This window comes from Camelina sativa, chromosome 14 (assembly GCF_030686135.1).
Source record: "Camelina sativa cultivar CO46 ecotype springtype chromosome 14, ASM3068613v1".
Taxonomy (NCBI): Eukaryota; Viridiplantae; Streptophyta; class Magnoliopsida; order Brassicales; family Brassicaceae; genus Camelina; species Camelina sativa.
This window is the reverse complement of record NC_141893.1, coordinates 3835209-3857668: the sequence shown is the minus strand read 5'-3', so window position 1 is coordinate 3857668 and position 22460 is coordinate 3835209. Positions and strand designations below refer to the sequence as shown.

At 37.6% G+C, this 22460-nt stretch overlaps 7 protein-coding genes and 1 non-coding gene across 11 annotated transcripts; 5 read left to right on the top strand and 3 right to left on the bottom strand.

The window, feature by feature from the left end:
* Positions 1-110: 110 nt before the first annotated feature.
* Positions 111-3126, top strand: LOC104739583 (phosphoribosylamine--glycine ligase, chloroplastic). The gene is made up of 4 exons (XM_010459989.2): positions 111-572; positions 795-1168; positions 1905-2435; positions 2526-3126. The coding sequence occupies exons 1-4, from the start codon at positions 308-310 to the stop codon at positions 2943-2945; spliced, it is 1590 nt and encodes a 529-aa protein (XP_010458291.1). The 5' UTR covers positions 111-307; the 3' UTR covers positions 2946-3126.
* Positions 3127-3229: 103 nt separating this feature from the next.
* LOC104739582 (pentatricopeptide repeat-containing protein At1g09820) lies at positions 3230-5425 on the top strand. The gene has a single exon (XM_010459988.3). The coding sequence runs from the start codon at positions 3320-3322 to the stop codon at positions 5141-5143; it is 1824 nt and encodes a 607-aa protein (XP_010458290.1). The 5' UTR covers positions 3230-3319; the 3' UTR covers positions 5144-5425.
* Positions 5426-5439: 14 nt separating this feature from the next.
* On the bottom strand, positions 5440-6403 carry LOC104739581 (uncharacterized). Its single transcript, XM_010459987.3, has 2 exons — positions 5992-6403; positions 5440-5836 (listed from the first exon to the last, which is right to left on the bottom strand). Exons 1-2 carry the CDS (start codon positions 6173-6175, stop codon positions 5643-5645), a joined length of 378 nt encoding a protein of 125 aa, XP_010458289.1. The 5' UTR covers positions 6176-6403; the 3' UTR covers positions 5440-5642.
* Positions 6404-6660: 257 nt separating this feature from the next.
* Positions 6661-8084, bottom strand: LOC104739580 (uncharacterized). The gene is made up of 2 exons (XM_010459986.3): positions 7358-8084; positions 6661-7039 (listed from the first exon to the last, which is right to left on the bottom strand). The coding sequence occupies exons 1-2, from the start codon at positions 7616-7618 to the stop codon at positions 6914-6916; spliced, it is 387 nt and encodes a 128-aa protein (XP_010458288.1). The 5' UTR covers positions 7619-8084; the 3' UTR covers positions 6661-6913.
* Positions 8085-11588: 3504 nt separating this feature from the next.
* On the top strand, positions 11589-14876 carry LOC104739579 (YTH domain-containing protein ECT3). 3 transcript variants are annotated; one of them, XM_010459985.3, is made up of 9 exons: positions 11589-11715; positions 12278-12324; positions 12606-12667; positions 12753-12831; positions 12993-13057; positions 13153-13338; positions 13448-13924; positions 14014-14400; positions 14505-14876. In XM_010459985.3, the coding sequence occupies exons 2-9, from the start codon at positions 12297-12299 to the stop codon at positions 14667-14669; spliced, it is 1449 nt and encodes a 482-aa protein (XP_010458287.2). In that variant the 5' UTR covers positions 11589-11715; positions 12278-12296; the 3' UTR covers positions 14670-14876. The 3 variants fall into 3 exon arrangements, with proteins under 3 accessions (XP_010458287.2, XP_087340482.1, XP_087340481.1); XM_087484356.1 differs by having other exon boundaries at positions 11592-11715; positions 12278-12337; XM_087484355.1 differs by lacking the exons at positions 11589-11715; positions 12278-12324 and having other exon boundaries at positions 12331-12667.
* Positions 14877-15025: 149 nt separating this feature from the next.
* LOC147927806 (U2 spliceosomal RNA) lies at positions 15026-15221 on the top strand. Its single transcript, XR_015581237.1, has one exon. It is a non-coding gene; the product is annotated as a U2 spliceosomal RNA (small nuclear RNA).
* LOC104768107 (uncharacterized) lies at positions 15026-18847 on the top strand. Of its 2 annotated transcripts, none has more exons than XM_010459982.3 (10): positions 15026-15634; positions 15831-15887; positions 16165-16242; positions 16508-16561; positions 16799-16881; positions 17048-17147; positions 17290-17352; positions 17857-18126; positions 18341-18401; positions 18505-18847. In XM_010459982.3, the coding sequence occupies exons 1-10, from the start codon at positions 15374-15376 to the stop codon at positions 18600-18602; spliced, it is 1125 nt and encodes a 374-aa protein (XP_010458284.1). In that variant the 5' UTR covers positions 15026-15373; the 3' UTR covers positions 18603-18847. The 2 variants fall into 2 exon arrangements, with proteins under 2 accessions (XP_010458284.1, XP_087340486.1); XM_087484360.1 differs by having other exon boundaries at positions 16799-16885.
* An 82-nt stretch (positions 18848-18929) lies between these two features.
* On the bottom strand, positions 18930-22424 carry LOC104743202 (ATP phosphoribosyltransferase 2, chloroplastic). The gene is made up of 11 exons (XM_087484359.1): positions 22062-22424; positions 21482-21541; positions 21259-21372; positions 20951-21016; positions 20765-20872; positions 20579-20662; positions 20203-20304; positions 19994-20107; positions 19839-19919; positions 19600-19719; positions 18930-19402 (listed from the first exon to the last, which is right to left on the bottom strand). Exons 1-11 carry the CDS (start codon positions 22347-22349, stop codon positions 19307-19309), a joined length of 1233 nt encoding a protein of 410 aa, XP_087340485.1. The 5' UTR covers positions 22350-22424; the 3' UTR covers positions 18930-19306.
* Between the last annotated feature and the right edge of the window lie 36 nt (positions 22425-22460).

The window sequence follows — 22460 nt, the reverse complement described above, 5'->3', positions numbered from 1 at the left end:
ACTTACCTATTTATTGGGTGATTTTGCAGGATTAAACTTTTGTAAATCCGATTTTGTAATTGAGTGGCGACTACAAATAATAAATAAGACAACAAAATTTAATCATGATTACTGTGAATGAGACAGTTAATTTGGTATTATTTCTCTGAATTGTTCTTTAATTGTAAGAAAAAAGTGAACCCAAAAACAAAAGGAAGGAAACAGTTTAGTGTTAAACCCTTGACGACGACGACGACGCTGGTCCGAGTCCAAAACTCTCTCAAGTCCGCAACTTTGTCAGCCTCTCTATCGCAAATCCACTTCGGACATGTCGTTGTGTACATCTAGTTTCCATCTTTCATCTTCTTCTATCAATCTCTTCTCCAGCAACAACAGCAACCCAACTAAACCCTTTCTTCTCTCCCTCAGATTCGCCGCTACCTCCAAGTCTCTTCCTTTTATTGCTCCTCTCAAATTCTCTGCCACCAATCACGTCCTTAGCTCTTCCACCCGACTCCACAGACGCCAGTATTTACTCCGCTGCGTCTCAGAGCAATCTCAGCCGTCTATTTCGATTGTTTCCGGCGGCTCTGGTAAAAATCTAGCGATACCCTTTTACTCTCTTTAGTTTGGTGTCATTCAGTGGTGGATAACCAATGGTAGATACTGTATCAAGTTGTTGAATAATTGAATTTGAACGCCAATGTTACATTGTTTTGAGATAGATTCATATTATTAGGCTATGGGTAACTTAACGCCAGTGATTATAAGTTTTAACCAATGGATTTGTTGTAATTGTGTTTCAATTTCTGCAGAAGAGAGAGTTAATGTTCTTGTAATCGGTGGAGGAGGCAGAGAACACGCCCTTTGCCACGCCTTAAAACGATCTCCTTCTTGTGAATCTGTGTTATGCGCACCTGGAAATGCTGGTATCTCCAGTTCCGGTGATGCTACTTGCATACCTGAACTTGACATATCAGACAGTTCAGCTGTGATTTCTTTTTGTCAAAAATGGAATGTTGGGTTAGTGGTTGTTGGACCTGAAGTGCCTCTTGTTGCGGGTCTCGCTAATGACTTAGTTAAGGCTGGTATCCTCACCTTTGGCCCTTCTTCTCAAGCTGCGGCTTTGGAAGGTTCCAAGAACTTTATGAAGAATCTTTGCCACAAGTACAATATCCCTACTGCTAAGGTTTGTGTTGCTCTGCTCTTTGTCATTTATTCCTGATGATTACCAATTTCTTTCCTTGATGTGTGTCATAACGTCGCTGTGTAAAGATATAAGCTTTGAAACCGTGTAGCGGTTCAACTATTAGCTAGCTATAGGCTTGCTGTAATCTACCATAATTCTTAATAGAGCTGTTGTAAGTTGGTAGTGAGGGCTTAGTTTATAAGAATGTCTCAGCAGATTGTTTGGGGGCATTTGGTTTAGGGCTTGGTAAACTGGAAGTAGCAGATTCATAGCTTTGATCTTATCCTAAGGATTCCAATTTGATGCTTAAGACAGTTTTACTTAATCAAGTTTGTGTAAAGGTTTGTGTTGCTCTGCTCTTTTTCATTATTCCTGATGATTACCAAGTTCTTCCCCTGATATGTGTTAGGATCCATAACGTTGCTGTGTAAAGATATAAGCTTTGAAGCCGTGTAGCGGTTCAACTACTAGCTATAGATCTGCTGTAATCTAGCCTAGTACTTAATGTAGCAGGTTAGAGCTGTTGTGAGTTGGTTAGAGAGCGGTTAGTGAAGGCTAGATTGTATAAGAAATGTCTCAGCAGGTTGTTTTGGGTGTACTATGTAATGGGCAAGTGATTGACGGCTCGGTAAATGGGTGGAATAAAAGTTGCAGATTCGTAGCTTTAATCTTATTATCCTAAGGATTACAATTTGATGTGGTTAATACAGTATTATTGAATCAAATTCAAATGCAGTACAAAACATTTTCTGATGCATCTGCTGCAAAAGAATACATTCAAGAACAAGGGGCACCGATTGTGATTAAAGCAGATGGATTAGCAGCTGGAAAAGGAGTCACTGTTGCCATGGAACTAGACGAGGCTTTTGAAGCTGTTGACTCGATGCTGGTCAAAGGTGTGTTTGGTTCTGCAGGATGTCAGGTGGTCGTGGAAGAGTTTCTCGAGGGAGAAGAAGCCTCTTTTTTCGCACTTGTGGATGGAGAAAACGCCATTCCTCTAGAATCAGCTCAGGACCACAAGCGGGTTGGAGATGGAGATACCGGTCCTAACACGGGCGGCATGGGAGCGTATTCTCCTGCACCGGTCTTGACCAGGGAGCTTCAGGATTTTGTGATGGAGTCTATAATTCATCCCACTGTTAAAGGAATGGCAGAAGAAGGATGTAAGTTTGTCGGCGTTCTGTTTGCAGGTCTCATGATCGAGAAGAAATCCGGTTTACCTAAGCTGATTGAGTTCAATGTTCGGTTTGGAGATCCAGAATGTCAGGTGAGAACACGCAACTTTTCTGAAAAAAAAATACGTTTAGTCTTTGGTTTGATTATTGTTTTGAACAATGCAGCTTCTTGTTAAACACAGGTATTGATGATGCGTCTAGAGTCTGACCTAGCCAAAGTTTTGCTAGCGGCTTGTAAAGGCGAGCTAAGCGGCGTGTCGCTTGATTGGTCAAAAGATTCAGCAATGGTGGTTGTAATGGCAAGCAATGGTTATCCAGGTGCTTATGAGAAAGGATCAATCATCAGAAACCTTAAAGAAGCTGAAACGGTTGCTCCTGGAGTGAAGGTTTTCCATGCAGGAACGGATCTTGATAGAGAGGGGAATGTTGTAGCCACTGGGGGACGTGTTCTTGGAGTCACAGGGAAGGGTAAAGACTTGGAAGAGGCGCGTGATAAAGCTTATTCAGCGGTTCAACAGATCAACTGGCCTGGAGGTTTCTTTAGGCGTGATATTGGTTGGAGAGCACTTCGCCAGAAACAAGTGGCGACGAAAGAAGAGTGATGGAGAAGAAATTTTGTTGTAATGCCTTGTAAACCAAGAACCTAAAACTTATAAATTCTTTTTCCTTACAGTTAGATGGGCCGATTCGTGCGGCCCATTAGTTGTAATCTTAGCGCACGGGCCGACTTCTAAAATAACTTAATTTGGGGTCCATTTATAAAATTTGTTGTTTCTCTTACCATTTCAGTGGTAGTTTCGTAAAATTTTGCAAAGAAAAAAATCTGAAAATTTATCTCACACTTTTGTAAAAGGTAAAGTAAAATTTGAGGTTAAAAAAAGTACTGACACGAAACAGAGATGAGAATGGGTGCAAAATTCATAAACCCTAAAATTTTAAAAATCCAAAGTCTGTCTTCGTCTCCTACCTCGAATCAATGTTCCCCAAATCCTTAGCCGTTAGTAGAAACATTTCGAATTTCATACGAAATTTATCTGGTTTAAGTAGACTCTGTTCTTCTTCAATTACGATCGCCGAGAGCCCTTGCCCACCTAGCTGTGACGTAGTAGTCATCGCTGATCTCATAGAGAAGCAGCACTGGTCAAAGCTTGGAGTTCATGTGAAAGACATAAACCCTAACGAGCTCTTTCGACAGCTGATTAGTTCTGAGCTTGATCCAGATTTGTGTCTCAGGTACTATACCTGGTCAGTGAAGAACCGTAACATCTCTGTTTCGCTAGAGCTCACATTTAAGCTCTTGCATTCTCTTGCTATTGCGAAAAGGTACTCAAAGATCCGATCTTTCCTTGATGGGTTTGCGAAGGATGATGGTTCTGATCATCCGGTTCACTCTATTCTTCATGCTATTTCAATGTGTGACAATGTTTGCGTCAGTTCGATTATAGCTGATATGTTGGTATTGGCGTATGCGAACAATTCTAGATTCGAGTTAGCATTGGAGGCGTTTAAGCGTTCAGGTTTCTATGGGTATAAGTTATCGGCTTTGTCTTGTAAGCCTTTGATGATTGCGTTGCTGAAGCAGAATCGTTCTGCCGATGTTGAGTATGTATACAAGGAGATGATTAGGAGGAAGATTCAACCAAATCTGTTCACTTTTAATGTCGTGATCAACGCCTTGTGCAAAACTGGGAAAATGAATAAAGCTAGAGATGTTATGGAGGACATGAAAGTGTATGGCTGTTCTCCAAACGTAGTCAGTTACAACACTCTCATCGATGGGTACTGCAAGCTTGGTGGAATTGGGAAAATGTACAAAGCAGATGCGGTTTTGAAAGAAATGGTGGAGAATAAGGTGTCCCCAAACTTGACTACATTCAATATACTGATTGATGGGTTTTGGAAAGATGACAACCTTCCGGGGAGTATGAAGGTGCTCAAAGAGATGCTGGATCAAGATGTGGTACCGAATGTGATCACTTATAATTCACTCATAAATGGTTTGTGCAGTGGAGGTAAGATCAGCGAGGCTCTTGGTATGCACGATAAGATGGTCAGCGCAGGTGTGCAGCCTAACTTAATTACTTACAACTCTCTTATAAACGGGTTTTGCAAGAACGATATGCTGAAGGAAGCTCTTGATATGTTAGAGTCGGTAAAAGGCCAAGGATTTGTTCTCACTGCTAGAACATATAACATGCTGATCGATGCGTATTGTAAGTTAGGGAAAACCGTTGATGGCTTTGCACTGAAAGAAGAGATGGAACGAGAAGGGATTGTACCAGACATTGGAACTTATAATTGCTTGATTGCTGGTCAATGTAGAGACGGTAACGTTGAAGCAGCTAAGAAGCTTTTCGATCAGTTGACTAGTAAAGGACTTCCTGATCTAGTAACATATCACATACTGATGGAGAGTTATTGCAGCAAAGGTGAATCAAGAAAAGCGGCGATGCTTTTGAAAGAAATGTCAAAGATGGATCTGAAACCGAGACATCTGACATATAACATTTTGATGAAAGGCTACTGTAGGGAAGGCAATCTAAAGGCAGCAACAAACATGAGGACAGAGATGGAGAAAGAAAGGCGGTTGCGGATGAATGTAGCATCATATAATGTGCTTCTACAAGGATATTCCCAAAAGGGAAAGTTGGAGGATGCAAACATTCTTTTGAATGAGATGTTGGAGAAAGGTCTAGTCCCGAACAGAACAACCTATGAGATAGTTAAACTAGAAATGGTAGATAAAGGTTTCGTCCCAGACGTTGAAGGCCATCTATTTAACGTCTCTACTAAATCCTAATCTTCTAGTGACCAGCATAATTTGCTTTTGCTTCCTGGGATATATAATCAATCTCTCACTCTCACAGAAAATCGTACTCAGTTTTAGTACTTAAGCCAATGCCAAAGAAGAGATATTGATTGACAGGAGGTGGAACCAGACCCTGTGATGTTCGCTGCTATGCTTCAAGACGAGAAAGTTCAGATTTTGTAACTTAAACCGTTTTTTGTAAATTACACGAAATTTGTAGAAGTTTGTCTTTGTCATAATCGATTGCCTGTGATAAAGAGATTATACAACTAACTGAATCTTCCATCAACAAACAAAGATTGCTTTCCATTAAAAAGGTTTTAACATTATCACTTGAGAGTAGAAACATCGAAAGACACACTACATGTGAGGTGAATCCAGCCAGTGGCTGAACCAAACATCTCAACCATAAACAACAAAAGACAACGTTTTACAACTCATACTGGATCATACAAGGGCATAGATAAAGTGACATTTAAAAAAACATCATCTACACGCGACCTTGCCACAGACAGTCTTGCTGAACTTTCCCAGTTTTCAAAAGCTTCTCAATTTCATTGGGAGGATTCATCCCTAGACGCAGAGCACGCTCCCATCGATCAAGTCTAGCCATACCCAAGCATGGACCATAAGCAATGTTCATGTCAAATTGTCTCAGCATCTCCTCCTCCTTGTCATAATCCTCTGTTTAATAAAACACACAACAAAATACCACAAATTTTAAAATTTTCGATTGGACACTAAAATCTCGGGATTGGAGTCAAACCCTACTATTTTTCAGATGAATCAGAAGGGATAAGTAAAGAATCAGAAATCAATGGAAGAAGTAAAACCCGTACCATTGAGATCGACGGAGCCGTGTGAGATCAATGCGGCGGGCTGCGTCGCATCAGAACTTTGAGCCGCCGCCGCGTGTTTGGGAGCGGCTTTCCGGGAAGAAGGCTTGGACTTGGAGATACCTCCGGTGATATTGCTTTTCTTCTGCTTGTAGAAACCCTTCATGTTCTTCGCCGTCGTCGCCATTGCCTCTTTCTCTCTCTCTCTCTCTCTGCAGTTCAAATTTTGAATCTTTGAATCAGATTTTTTTCCTTCGGCTTCTACGCGACGATTGATAGAGAGAAGGTAACCTTTCTATCTGGGTCTTATAAATCCGCCCACTGATATTAATGGGCTTTATTCTCGGCCCATTTTGTTTTTTTCTACTCCTCGAAAAAATTGATACGTCTACGGTAAAGAGTTAGATAGTAGGGTAATTAAATTTGTGAACTTCGTCCCATAATTTATTACATTTGGAAAATAATTGTTAATATCACATGTGAATAATCCAGAAGGCGTAAATCATTCATTCATATTTGTCGTACTCAACACTACACGTACTCATGAACACCACACTTGATGAACCTAGTAGTATAGTATAGTGGGATTAAAACCTCTTTTTTAGTAATGGATAAACAGTATTGTATTCTAACTTTTTGAGCTGTTCAAAATCCTTGTCAAAAAGTGATTAATTTGTTCCAACTTTCAATTGATTAGCTAGCCATAAAATGCTAGTGAAAAAACAGAAGCATATCTACAAATGTACAATAAGAGATATAACATCTGTGTCTACTTAGACGAAAAATAAGGAAATGTTTTCTGCCGATAAATCTCGTTTAGTGCATATTAGAATATATTACGAACACACTAATCTACTCAATGAGTCAGAAATATATAAATAAAATTACAGAAGGAAGAAGAGTAGTAGGCTAGCTAGTAATATATTTAAAGATGAAGAGGCCAATGAATGCCTTCTCTTCGACAAGGTAACGGAGCCGGCAAAGCTATATGCGACGGCAACTTCTCTCCTGGCATCACTACCGATACATCCACCACCGTATTCACCGGAACCTGCAGCCACGTTACATTCCTTGTAATTAGCTTAAAAGAAGTTATGACTATGGTTTACACAATAACTTGGTTCTTGCTTTTTTCTTTTTTCACTTTCCAAAGTTGGATTACTATTTTTCTATTAATTTTGACGAATGTTTCTGATTATCCAAAAGGTTTCTGCACCGAAAAGAAAAGCAGATTTATTTTGTAAAACAAACAAAAGAAAAGAAAACTAACTCTACAGTGGCAAGTTAATGCGCTTCGGCTTTATTAAAAGGACAAAAATTCTTTTGAGAAATGCTTTAGTAAGAAATAAAAATAAATTGTTGTGTTTACCATGGATGCTTGATCAGCAAGTTTCTGGAACTGAATGGACCCATCTCTCTGTCTTTGTGTGATCCGATGTGGTGAATCAAATGAAGAATTCTCAGGCCTGAAGAGATGCTCGAAGATGGCCATGATCAAGAACATGGAGATGAGTATCGCCGTTGCTACAAACCCAAAGGAGATAGCATTCATGGACGTCGACGATCTCCATGGCCCTTCACTCTCTCCATCTCTAGAACTGTATATGCTCCAAGAGCTCGACTTGTTCATTTTCTCCTTGTAGCATAAGCACAAAGGAATCTTTCACCAGAGAATAAACTCACAACTCTAGATCAAGAATCAAAAATACAAGGTAAAAATGATTTATCAGAAATTCGATGATCTATGAAAAAAGAAGAAGAGAATTGAGATATATTAACGTAATCGATGACAATGTTTTCGTTTATTATTCCTTTTGTTTTTATGTGAAGGAAACAAAAAGCAGGGCAGAGAAGAAAAAACAAAAACACACTCTGTACTATGTTGAAAATGAGTTGTGTATATATAGTTACAAATTGGGTGTAAATTATTTCTATTTTTTTTATAGTATGTGTAGACAAAGTATAAAAAGAAGAATTAACAGAGAGTTAATGTGATAATGGTCCCTAAGTAGTAGGAACAGACATAAATATTGGTCCTATATTCCTATGATCTCATCCCCTTCTGGACCTTCACTTCACTATCTTTTGCTGACAACTTCACACACCTTCTAACTTTTTCTAATTTAGCTCATTTCTATTCTTACCCGCCTCTATTCTTTATTATAATTCATTATTTGTTAGATGTATAGCACACTTCGACTACAATATGAGACATAATAGTGTAATATATATAAGTAGGGTTTGTCGTGGCTGATTTGTTCCCCGTCCATTACAAGGTGATCAAGAAATATTACTACAGTGAAAAATAATCGAACATCTGACATGAAGATTATGCACATATATACGTATCTCAAAATCGTGTGTTGGGTTTAGTAAATTTTTTCTTAAGGAATTATCACTTATTATAAACATTTTGAAAATGAGTTGTATACGAATATTAGTTGGTATAATTAGGGAACATCTCAACAAATGTAAAGAAAAAGCTACTACATATCAACTGTTTCTTTTTCTTTCCTTTTTTAATAATTGTATATTTGTAAAAGTAATAAAAGCAAAGTATATCCTATACGGTTTATATTCGTTGTCTACTACTTTAAGAAATTGCTACGCAAAATTTTTGTGGTGTTTATGCTTGGCTAGTGTGACATCTTTTGGTTGTTATTTCATAATAATAATTGAGGAAGGGGCCTACGTGTCGTCAGAAAAGAACAACAAAGATAGACTATTGGCTGCTTTAAGAAACGTTTAATTACCCCTTAGTTTTGTGAATTAATTATCACTGTAAGATGTCAATTAGTTATCCTAATTAAGGAAACAATGATGCATAATAATTTTCTGCTAAACTCACTTGAGTCGTATACGGTAATACCGGTAATTTATTCGCAAATACTATAGTCAATTGCTCGGAATCTGCCCAGCTCTCTTAATTAAGCTCTACACTTTTGTACGTGTGATGTTAATGTAGACGTACGTATATACGTTTGCATGAACATACGTGATTCATTTACGTTACAAAGAAAACTTCAATTTCTATAATACTTAATATAATGAAGATCAATAATAATGCAATCCCAAAGTTTTTGTTTTGTGTGACGTCGTCTGCAACCTAAAGTTCTTAATTAATTAAAGAACAAGTACAAATATTCTCTTTATTTGCACGTTCAGCAATTTGAGGCCATAAAGAATTATAGCAAGAAGATCAATCAAATACTAGAAACATACGTACAGTTCTATTTTAGAAAGAAAAAATGGTTTACTTTCTTAAAATTTAATTAACCAGGAAAACAACTCGCGTGTTATAGAGTTTCTACTTTCGAAAAAAGGTTTTGAGTTTTGTGGACACTATTGTCTTTGAATGTCAGATTTCCTTGTGTTTCCGCTGTGAACAATGGCGCGCATTTATAGATCTGCTGCGAACATGAGAAACATTTAATCATGTATATATATGATCAGTATATGTTATGCATGACATCGTTTTGTGACTTTGTGGTAAATGCTAATATCGTATGAATAACATATTTGATAACATTTATTAGATTTGACATAATGCATGTTACTAGATAAGGTTGTAGAATATAAACGATTACTACAGCTAGCTATCATAACAACAGAAGTAACATTTTAACAACGTATACACTTAACTTGTTACTTTCTAGCAATGAATAACATCTAATAATGAATGGCATTCTAATGATGAATAACTTGATACTTTCTAGTAACATTTTAGTAGTGAATTACGTCCAATAATGTACCTTTATAACACACACACACAAAAAAAAAGCACAACATAATTTCATAGCATCGTGTGTTGATTTATAGTGATTTATAGTGAAGATAAGTGGAACCTTGTAAGTTAGGTGAATCTAAGATATAGCAAATGCTTTTCAGCAATTCAAAAATTATGGAAGAAAAAAGTTGAACACATGCATCTGGTTGGCAATGATGGCCCAAATCTATCGCAATCGAATGAGTTTCCCAAAATAAAATAATTATACGCAAAACAAATTATTCAAAGGAAAGAAAATAGCTTAACTAGCTGCGGCAAAAGCGGAGAGACCTCAGGGCATCTCCAATGGAGTCTCTTTAGCATGATCTCTTGAAGACTCTAACCATGCATATGAGACGAATGTATAATATAAAAACAACACAACTTTGTGTTTTTTTCTTCCTATTTAGGTTAAAACAATAGAAACACTCTCTTGTTACTATAGAAGAAATCCACAAGAATATCTTTTCAAAATTTTATTGTTATTTAATGGTACGATATACAGTATGTTATATTATAACAGGAGTTGGTGAATAAAATCTGTTTTAATTATTAGGGACCTAATTATATTAAAGAAAATTTTGGCATTTAGAGAATAGTGGGGGCTTAGGTGAACATACAGCAAAGCAAAATTCAAAAGTAGGAATGATTTTAATGTAGAAAATAGAATTGGAGCTTTTGCCTTTTGTGTGACTCATTGTCACAGATCATTCATGACAAAAAAAAAACCATCATGTGACCGCTCTCTTCTGTTCACTCTTTAATTAGCTTTTCCTTTTGCCTTTTGCTGTTTTTACTTGAACCATTTCTTTCATTTCTTTCTCTTTTTGTTAACTCCTAGAGAAGTTTCTCCGACCTGACCGAAACAGCGATGGATACAACAAATTTGGCTATAAATATGAGGGTTCAGACATGAACATAACTGTTATTTTTTTTTATTTTTCTTTAAAATATCATGAATTTTATATTACGAAAGTTTAGTTATTTGGAAACAGCACGCATCCGGATATGTATAATCGAAGATGATTAAAATACCACTCCATATAATTAAAGAATTTCATATCTATGAGAGGAATGGTTTCGGTTTGTTTTGTTTAGTCAAATTTTTTTTTAAAAAAATATATTATAGTTTCTTTGAAATAAAGGGTTTAGTCAATGTCTTTTGTTTGTCTTCCTTTTTGACTATAACTTTCATAGCGTCCCGAATCCCTAAGCTCTTTTATATAGGGATAAACATGTACTCCACATCTAAATAAGCTAGTAAAGTAGTAAGTAAGTTTCAGTGAAGTGAGATTGAAAAAAAAAAAAAACCCAAAAAGCTTCAAATGAAGGAAAACAGACTCCACTGTACTAACCAGTTATAAGTTAATAACTCTTACCTATATGGAATATAATCAGCCACAACCTATTTTCTCAATGAAAATATCAGGATCACTAAACTATTGAGCTAAACACAAGATATATAAGTAATCATAGTACAAGAGATAATATGAAATATACTAATTTGTAGCTTACTTTGCGAGAACATGAAATTATATCTGGTCCGTCGATACATGCCTGCATGTGGTTAACTGGTTTTAGACTTACCAATACAATACGGCATCAAGTTTAGACTGTGTAGTTTAGTACCAAATAAATCCTACATTGACTTTTTTTTTTTTAGGTTTGTTTTCCGTTGACTGAATTACATACTATAATGGATCATAAAATCTTAAGTATAGCGGGCCCTTATTAAGAGGCCCAAAAAAACGTGAACATTGAAATCCAACGATCAAGATTTCGTCCTCGGTGGAAAAGCTATAAGATAATCTTAGCCGTCGAAAGCTTCTCTTTTTCTGTGAGGGTTTGTTTTGTCGTCGTCTACGCAACCTCCCACTTCTGTTTCACAGTCTCCACACAAACTATTCAAGCGGTTTCCCCTGTTTGGGTTTTTTACGGCGGCTCTAAACCCGTTTTCACAGGTTTTTTTTTGTGTTCTTTCTTATTATAAGCCTTCTGGATCTCTGTATGATGTGTTTGGCTCTTGGAAAACTCTGAATACCATATGCTCCAAATTGTGATTTCAGAATTCTCTGTTTTTTTTTTTACCTTAAAGATTGAAATATTGTCAATTGTGTTATGTTTTGGAAACTTATGGTGTATTAGAAGTGTATGTTTTGACAGTATTTGTTCTGTCTAGTAGAGATATAAGAACTCAAAAGTTTTTGTCTTTACTGTAATTGCCACTGAGTATTTTACGGTGTCATGTTTTCTCTTGTAATTTATGGTTCTAACCTCAATGCGTAGAACACAATAGCAAATTCGTTTTTTTACATCTCAATGAACTTGCTTAGTCCGGAATGTTGTGTGCAAAATCAATAACATTACGAGGACTTTAGTAACTACTACTATTTCTTAATTTTGAAGAGAAAGTGATGCAGCTAAATGGTTCTTTAATAGTCCACTACCATAAACAGATTACTTGATTCCTTCATACTAACTCTATACTAACCTTTTTATTTTGTTCCCTTTCAATGACTGCAGTGTATCTTGAACATTGGTAATGGCCACTGAATTAAACGCTCTGGATTGTATCATTTAATGGTAACGCATTATTTGTTCTGTACTTCTCTACTTGATTGAGTTTTGATTAAGACACTGCTATTGTGGTTGATTTTAGATGCCTTTTTCATTGGCTGATTCTTTAGATATTTCTCATGCATAAGGGTTTGTTTGATGAGAAACGACACTGCTGTTTTGTTATTCTCACCTTCCTTTCGTTTCTTGAATTTTGAGATTATTTTGAAACCTACCAAGAAGTGGGTTTTCTTTGTTGTATCGACTTGTGTTTGCCCCTTAACAATAGCTCTAGCTGAGCCTACTTTTGCGGAAACAGTACCAGATCCAGATTCTACAACGGAGAAACAGAATGAGGTATCTGAAATCTTACTCAGCCACATTCTTAATCTCTTGATAGCAAAAGAATGAATGCTCATATAAAGTTTGGTAATCTTTTCAGTCTCCTCCAACAAACGACACAAAACATACCGTGACAGTGTCGAGTACCCCGTCTGTTACTGTCACTGCATTTGCTAATGGTAAGACAAATTCTTAAGGCTTTGGTTCTTATCAACCACCTACTAAGTCTGCTACTTTCGTATTAGTCTGGATAGATTGTGAATATCAACTAATATGGCTCAGTATTAAATGATCTATAACTATTTTCTCAAGTGATTGTTGCTTGTGATGCGTTTTGCAGGATGTGATGTAGTCTCTTCTCAGCCAAATGGCAATGGCCAAGCACATGCTGCTGATATTTTAAAGGTTTGATTTTGTCCATTGGCCTTTATAGCACATCATGTTACTGTAATTTCTTTGTTTGACATGTTATCATGCTCGGTGCTGGGTCATTTTCATAGGGAAGTCACCGCGACCAAAACAACTCATATGTCTATTCTGATTCGACTTTGCGTGGAGATCGAGCAAAAAGAAGTGATTGCTGGTCCCAAACTTCTTTTTCGAGTCCTAGGCCTACTGGACATTTCAACGGTGCTGGTAGGCTTCATGCCAATACACAATCACATGCATTCAGACCTCAATTTAAGGTACCTATATATATAGTTGAAAGCAAAAGTTGTGCATGACGATATTTTACTTAGTGTTTCCTCTTTTGTAATCGGTTTGATTAAATTGCTTCTTTATGTGTTTTTGAAGGGAAAGGAAGCCGCAGGACACTTTTTGAAACTCTCCAATCAAAAGACAAGCTCTGTCCCATATTGTGGTTACATTAATGGAAACTCAAACAATGGTTTCTGGGATCAAAGAGGTCAGTATAGGAAACTGGAGATTAAGGAAGAATCTGACTCCTTGGTTGAATTGAAATGTGGTCCGAGAGCCAATGCAAAGACTCGTCCTCCTTCTGAGTCATCATCATCACTCAAGCAAAACAATTCGTTTGCCTTGGCTATTCGTAGAGAGATGTATAACCTCCCAGATTTTCAAAGTGATTATGAAGATGCCAAATTTTTCGTAATCAAGTCCTACAGTGAAGATGATGTTCACAAGAGTATCAAATATTCCGTGTGGTCAAGTACCATCAATGGAAACAAGAAACTCGATGCAGCTTTCCGTGATGCTGAAACAAAAACACTCGAGGATGGCAAAAAACGTCCAATTTTTCTCTTCTTCTCGGTGAGTGAAGTTGACAAGTGTCTTCTTTTCTTGTGTGATTAAGGGTGTCTTAGTTTTAGTCTCATGTTTGATCTCTTTACCCCATTCAGGTGAATGCAAGCAGACAATTTGTGGGATTAGCTGAGATGGTTGGATATGTAGACTTCAAAAAGGATTTAGATTTCTGGCAGGTTGATAAGTGGAGTGGCTTTTTCCCGGTTGAATGGCATGTTGTTAAAGACATCCCTAACTGGGAGCTACGCCATATCATCCTCGACAACAATGAGGACAAGCCAGTTACTCATACGAGGGATACTCACGAGATCAAACTCAAAGAAGGTCTCCAAATGCTTTCGATATTCAAGAACTACTCTGCGAGAACATTTTTGTTAGACGACATGGACTTCTATGAAGAACGAGAGAAGTCTCTTCGAGTGAAGAAGGAGCATAAACCTGTCACTCTTCGCATGGATCTCTTCAAAGAGAAAGACTATGATGTAAAAATGCTCATGACCTTAACAAGTTTTAGTTCCTCTTCTCAGTACTTACAACTTTGTATTATTTATCTGAAACACGATTTTGTGTTTATTGAATTTTTCAGTATGAGATGGAAGGTAACAGGAGAATGAATCATCAAGGAAGAGGAAATAACTGGAACAGAAGTAGCAGTAGCAAAACACAAGCGTCTCTTGTCAATCTAACCAAGAATCTCTCCATAGGAGGCTACTCTTCTTCCAAGAGGAACACTGGCAATTATTCAACATGACCACACACATTCTTCTATTCCTCGTCTACGTTATTGATTTATTTATGAATTGCTTTAGTTAGTTCATGAATCATTAGGTTCTTTATTGTTCCTTTCTTAGGGCTTCTAATTTGGTTTTTCTTTGATTTCATCTTCCGCTGTCTTTTAAGCCTACAGATAACAGATTCATTTTCACGATTTCAGTGATAAAATTAGTCAGTTTTCAGATATTGGGATTAGAAAGAAGATGAAGACATTATGTAGCAAAAGGTTCTTTTATTAGTATGTTTTTGTTATTTGTCCCACATCGACAAGTAGAGGTGAAAGTCTCCGAAGTGTGATGCTATATAAAGGAAGCTGGGGTTTACTAACAATTCATACCTTTCTCGGCCTTTTGGCTAAGATCAAGTGTAGTATCTGTTCTTATCAGTTTAATATCTGATATGTGGGCCATCGGCTCACACGATATTAACTCTATTTTTTAAGGGAGAAAGCCCATCAAGGTAGCTTGCTACCTGGGTTTTCGCGAGTCGCCCATGCGTTGCACTACTGCACGGGTCTGGCTCATCCCATCAACTAATAGTTAAAAGATCCATTGTTTTGTGAATATATTAAATCCGGAAAAAGTCTAACGAAACGTTTGTAATTGCATCATTCTTAAACCCTTAGCCTGAGGGAGTAGCTCTGAGAGTTTTGGTGAGAAAACTAATCATCGGTGTGTGATAATGTCCGATAATCTGAAGCATCCTCTCGATATCACGGCTTCTCAGGAATCACTCGAGAGAAACCCTAAGGTTGCGAGAATCGAGGGGTTCAGTGACGACGAAGAGGAAGAAGAAGGATTGGTCGAGTCGGAGTCGGAGCTGTCCATGAACCCAGGGAATCCTAGATTGCAGCGTTACTTGGTTGCCATCGAGTATATCGGAACTCGTTTCTCCGGTTCACAACAGCAACCTACGTACCGCACCGTCGTCGGTGTATTGCAGGTTTTTGTAATTTCTTTGATTTTTTTCATCTCCGCAATTAGAGTGAGAGAAATCGATGAGACAATTTAATTCGACAAGTTGGTAGATTGGTTTCGTAGCTAATTATGGTGCCATAGAGCAGAGCTTAGGGTTCAGTTTATATTGGCTAACAAAGTTATCTTGGGGGATTCAAGTTGTGTGAATTGATACATTTCAGGAGGCTTTTCATAAGTTCATTGGTCAGCCAGTTAAGATCCTCTGCTCAAGTCGAACGGTAAGAGCTTTTCATGTTTTCCTATACCATTTTTTATTTTCTTTATACAGCCTTAAACCTAAGGTTCTGATACCAGAAACAAAAAAGCTACAGATATTCATAGAAAGCTAGTAGCTCTGAAGAAACGTTTCACTTAGTTTTGTATTGCCTTTGTCACAATAGATTCATAGGACCATGTAATCCATAGAAAGCTAGTACTCATGAATTAGATATAGGTCATGCTCAATTTTGTTTTTGTTTATTATTATTAGCTGACATTGATGTAGCGCCTTTATAGGATGCGGGAGTGCATGCACTATCAAACGTTTGCCATGTAGATGTGGAACGCATCAGTAAAAGGAAGCCGGGTGAAGTGGTATTTCTTTTGCACCCTACTGATTTCTATCTTGTGGCTAACATTTGGAATTAGCGGTGTCACGCTCATGTAAAGGAAAAAGTATTAAGAGAGAGGAGCACACATGCCACATTGTTTTGAATATCATATGTTCCAATTGTAGTCTGGTTTACACATAACGTATACATTCGCAAATACCTGTTATCGTATATGTTTAATGCTCTTGGGAACTACTAGGGACAGATGTACTTGCATTCTCACTGGCCGTTTTGTTTTTAAAATGCAGTTACCACCGCATGAGCCTGATGTGGTCCAGAAAGCTGTCAACCATTTTTTACAGGTTAATGTCTGGATGTTTTTCATATTGTAACGATACAATGGTTTTGTCTCATTTCAGGGGTTACTTACAAAATTATATCATCTAAGTTTTGATCTTGACAAAAGTTACTTCAGATTTGATGACATATTCATTTCAGTTTCTCTTCACTCTATTTTCCGTACTGCTAACTTTCACTTACTTTGACCTATCTACTAGTATTCAACATCTCATTAAAATCCTTGCGTTGTTATTAAGCAGAAAAAAGAAGGTGATGTTATGGTGATTGATGTTCGCTGTGTCCCAAGAAACTATCATGCCAGATATAAAGCCCGGGAGCGCACGTAGGTATTCTCTGTCTATCTCTCATAGTAGAAGTCAAGATTAAGTTGTTCTAGAGAATTTAGTGTTCCATATGTGTGCTGATTGTATATTAGAGTACGAGGTTATGCTTTGAAATATATTCCCTGCAATTGAAAAATTGATGATTTTTCATGACACTCACTGTAGATACTTCTACCGCATGCTATCGGGGTCGGATCCATTATCAATCCTTGAAAAAGACCGTTGCTGGCATGTTCCTGAGGAGCTAAATCTTCGCTCTATGCAGGTTTGCATACTACTGTATTGTCAGCATCCATATCAGCACTGATCCAAAAATATTATTTTCCCTTGAAAGATGAGTCCTCACTCCTTAACTATAGTAAGAATAAAAAAAACTCTTAACGACATCATCAATGATTGGTGCGCAGGAAGCATGTAAAGGTCTTGTTGGAACTCACGATTTTAGCTCCTTCAGGGCAGCTGGTTGCCAGGTCAAATTTCTTTTTATGTCTTTGTTTAAACATCTCTTTATGTCATACACTAACACTATCAATATGAAATGTTCTGAATGGTTGGACATATTCTTCACAGAATCCCTGATCAATGCATCTTATTTGTGGCTTGGTAGACCTTGAATATTTGTTTGTGTTTGTGAGATAGTATGAATATATGATAACTCTAGCAGATTAATCTCTCCTTAGAATGAATTTTTGTAATCCTGATCTGTTATGGCAATAGCTTGTTCCTTAATCCTTTCTAGTATTCTCAGTTATAACAGCGCCCCAAAGCACTCTCGCAAATTCAGTTTTTATTGTAGTCAGTAGATGTTAATCTTGATTCTTTAAATTAATATACATATGTATCCTTTCGTCTCGGTGATATACAGAAAAGGGAAGATAGCTTGTGGTCTGCATCTAAAAAGAAGTTACTGTTATGTGTAGACTAGTGTTCTTCCAGAAATCTGTTAACTCTTTTGACGAGTTGTTGTTATGCAGGCAAAGTCACCTGTGAGATCTTTAGATGAACTAAATGTTACTGAAGTACCATCAACTCCATACTTTCCATCTATCACGGAGAGGGCGTGGAGTAACCTAAACAATGGAGATCCTCTCGCATGTTCCGGTCAACCCAAGACTGAGACTGTTGGTGTTGCTACCAATGTTGAAGAAGTGAACGGGTCTACAGATGGTGATTCTTTTGGTGCAAGGAGACGGCACCGCTGCTATGTAGTTACAGCGCGTTCCCGCGGTTTTCTGTACCACCAGGTTTGAGTTTTTTATTCATTGTCTCTCTTGGTAGATCACGTGTATCAATTGTAGTCTTTTTATCGATACACATAGTAATAGTTGTCCACATATCCTCTTTTTGTTGTATGCGGAACTTCGAATAAGAAATGTATCAATTTGATTTGAAAATGAAAGGGATGAATTGTGCTGCTCTTTGTGGTCTGTTGATTTACAGTGTCTTTATGATGTGCAGGTTCGACTGCTTGTAGGAGTACTAAAATGCGTAGGCACTGGAGAATTGACGGTTGCAGACGGTATGTTGCTGTCTCTTTCTTCAGAGAGTTTACAGTTGTAGGTTTGATTAGAATTGAAGGATGTTTAACTGCCTTATTGGGGTTATCTATGAATTTGCTTCAGTTGAACGAATCCTGGAGGAGAAGACAGTGGCTGCAACCAAACCCATGGCTCCTGCTTCTGGTCTATATCTTGCCCGTGTCAAATACGAGTTTCCGTGAAGACTGAAGTTCACTTCATTTCCGCAACAATGGGTGAGGAGTCACCAGAATGGATTCCGTTCAGAAGCTGAATCTTATATACTACAGTTCCGGACGCCATTCGAATCTTTCTTACATTAATATATTATAAAATGTTCAATTTTTCTTCTACTTTTTTACCATAATTTCCAATAATAATTTTCTGTTTTATTTCTTCACTTTAATAGAAATAATTCATATAATATGATTATTAATTTTTTTTGTAATTTTACTCTAATTATAATAAACTAAAATATATTTTAATATATAGAATTTATAAATATTTATAGAGAAATAGATGAATTTATATTTCGTTTTAAGAGAGAATACTGCAATATTATTTGGAAACCATCGCGTTCAAAAGAAAAAAAACAAGTTTAGAGGTTCATATTTTTCTAAAACTGAACGCTAATGATGAAAGAAGCAGTTTTTTTTCTTTGAACCAATCTGTTTTTTTCTTATGGTTCGTGACTCGTGAATACCAATTTATTCAATAAGCTAATACTTTTAAATAACCTCCATGGGTATTCCAACTGTTTAGAAAATGAAAATGAATTTTAATTTGAGAAAATTGGCTTTTAAGTTGACTACTATCTGAAAGGCTTGAAAGAGGCCACCTCTGACCAAAGAGACGAATGCATCTTGACTAAACATCGGAGTATCTATCTCAGTCATGTGAAGCAGCATCAAAGGCCGAGGTTACTTAGAAGCTGACTCCATCTGGGAGTTTCTTCATCAAAAATGTATGTTAGAGGTGACACCAGTACTCCACTTCCTCCCACCTGAAATCACATTTCATGACACATTACTTAACGAAACTTCTGAGATTCGAGACGAAAGACTAATCTCGGTACTAAATGTGGTTTGGGCTATTAAATTTCAAGAGTGATGAAAGCTATGTATTTGTAAATCCCTTCAATAATGACAATCTTAGAGTAAAGGAGCGAGGTGGAAAGAAATGATGGATGGCATAACTAACCGCTCTCAGTTGCTGCACAGACTCATATAGAGCTTTTTTGGGTACACAAATCACAATGGCGTAGTACTCAATTGATATTTTTCCATCTCGTTTACAGTAAACTGGACTTATTGTTGGTCCCTGCACATCACAAAAGCACAATCGTCTAAAACTATCACCTATCAAATCAGTGTAAAGATATTCTTGGGTTGGAGCTAGGAACTAAGGGCTTGTGAACCCCAAATTTTCTCAAACTTTACCTGCAATCCTGATAATGATGATTGGGTTTTCACACGTTCAGCCACTTCCTCAGCATCCGTTCCTCTCATGTTTGCAACAACCTGGAGTGAAAACACAGGATGAAATAAAGCAAAGGTAGAGATAAGGAGATACATTACAATTACTATGCACATACAGTGAATTGACCATCTGCCTTCAAATGAGCCTCTAATCTCTCGAGAATCTCATGCACTGTTTCTAGTGCTCCTTTTCTCTCAGTCAATGCCCTTCTGCTCGCCACTAATGCAGCCTGATAGTAAGAAAAAAAAAAGAATTATCTTCTGGTACACCGGTTGCCAAGTGGAAGGAAAACAGTAGTGAATTCCAAAGATCTTCACATCATACCTGACTTTCCAGCACAATCCCTCCTTCAATCTCTTTTAAGTTGTTCTCTTTAAGGGTTGTCCCACTACTCACAAGGTCCAAAATGGCATCAGCTATCCCCATCTAATTAACAAGAGAAAATTTGTCAACAAACACTGCACACAACATTAGTCTCTTTCTGTATTACACTATTACTATAATCCAGCATCTCACGCTGCTGGGACAAAATAGCAAACATACTTTCACAAAAACGTTAATCCCATAGAAAGAATCCAATAACTCTCTTATAGAAAGATCTAATGTACTCAGCATTTTCATACAAAAACCAAGCCTAACTAATCTTTATCGAAGCATAGTTCGAAATCCAAGGTTGATTTGAAATTATTGTAAATCTCACCGCAGGAGCTGCCTCTAGGGCTCCATCTGCAGTTGAAAAGCTCACATGCTTGATACCGTTATCTTTCATAAATTTGGGGCCTAGCTGCAAACACAAGTTGGATAAATTCCAAAACAATTAGAATGCATTCCGAAAAAAGGTTAAAGGACAATAATGCACCAAAGGAATACTTGTAACGCATCATACATAAGTGAATCCTGTGGCAACTCGTAAAGGTCTTTCCGCAGTCCATTGAGGCATTTGTGCTAGCTCCTTCAGAGATTTTATATTCTCAAATATTCCATAATTGGGTATCTGAAATCATATGAAAAGAGCAATCAATAAGTCATCTGTATTGATGATGAACCACAACTATAAAAGATTTGTACGTACCGCAAGGGAGAGATGACAATCTCCAAAGTTGAGAGCTTCGTGGACAATGATAAGATCTTCGTTACCCTAATATATAACACAAACCTTTAAGCTTTAATGCCAAATGGTCTGCAGATGACAAGTCTAGGTCATATAAGCTAACGCAAACAGTATGGGTTAGCAATGTCAAGGAAAACCACAGCAGAACGAATGACAAGATTAGACTCATTTCTTTATCTCTACCATGAAAAACAACCATCAGCACAAAGATACCCTAGAACCTCAACATGTGTCTGCTAATCAAGATATAGAAGTATGATGTTATTTACCTGACCAAATTCACTAACTATGTCAAGACCAACAATGCCTAAATCCAGATCTCCTGAGAGCAACTTCCTGACAATGTCTTTTGGCCGTTGAAACCAAACTTCAGTATTTGGTAACTGGAGGACAAGAAAAAAAGAGATCACCACAGCAAGCCGAGAAGTTGAAAAATACTAAAAATAACTAAAATAGAACTCAATACGCTTTCGCCTTTCTCCGAATGCATACCTGGGGAATTTGAGCAACATATTGCCGCGGATTGACTTGTTTGACAAACAATTGGCAATCCTTCATGAGAAAGGAGAAAGTAAAAGAGTCGTAAGGAGCCATGAGATTGCAAATCAGAGAGTGAAAAATCATTTCAGAGAATCAAAGGATCAAAATGAAACCTTTAAGAAAGCAAACACAAAACTATTACGATAGGACACTCATATACTACCTAACTTCGCCTAGGGAACGATATGCAATCAATATTTACAGCTCAAATATAAGAAAGACGAGACCTTGAGCTTGTAAGTATAGCTCCCTACGTTGTCTTATCCAGTCCGGAGAGATTATCGCAATTAGATATGCAAGTACAGAACACTGTATAAAATGACGATTAAAGGAGACCCCAGTGCAGAAATGAAGAGCATTGTGAGAACCAATTCCCAGAACAAAATGGAAGTAATGGTGTGGACTCACTGTTTTGTTTCAATTCCCAGTAAACAACACCAAATTGAAGAAATGAACCATGGAAATTTCCCAAATCCTCAATTATCCTAAGGGAGAAACACTGTCACTGCACAAGGACTCCCAAAAGACTCACCTTGAGAAGATCGAGCGAATCGGCGGCCATGCGTCCTTTGCTAGGAAGACCAAGACGAATCTGCTCCCTCCCGACGACAGAGACGGCGTCGGTGGCACCATTCTGGATTGATTTCTGAGCGTTGGAGACGCAAGAAGTGACAATCCTGAGGCATCTATGGCGAGTTCCGGTAACGGAGACAGCGGCGGTCGAAGGAATCGGAGAGAAGAGAGAGAGGGAAGGTACATGGAAAGAAGGAGAAGAAGAGGAGTATTGTAGAGTGGTGTTGAGAGGAATTGAGATTGACATGGTTGCTGCTGCTGCTGGCTCTCTCTCGGACTCGGTCGGCGGAGGAGAGAGAGATGGTCGGCGGATATCATTGCAGAAAGCTCGGCCGTTATAAATATCCCAGAGTGTGTC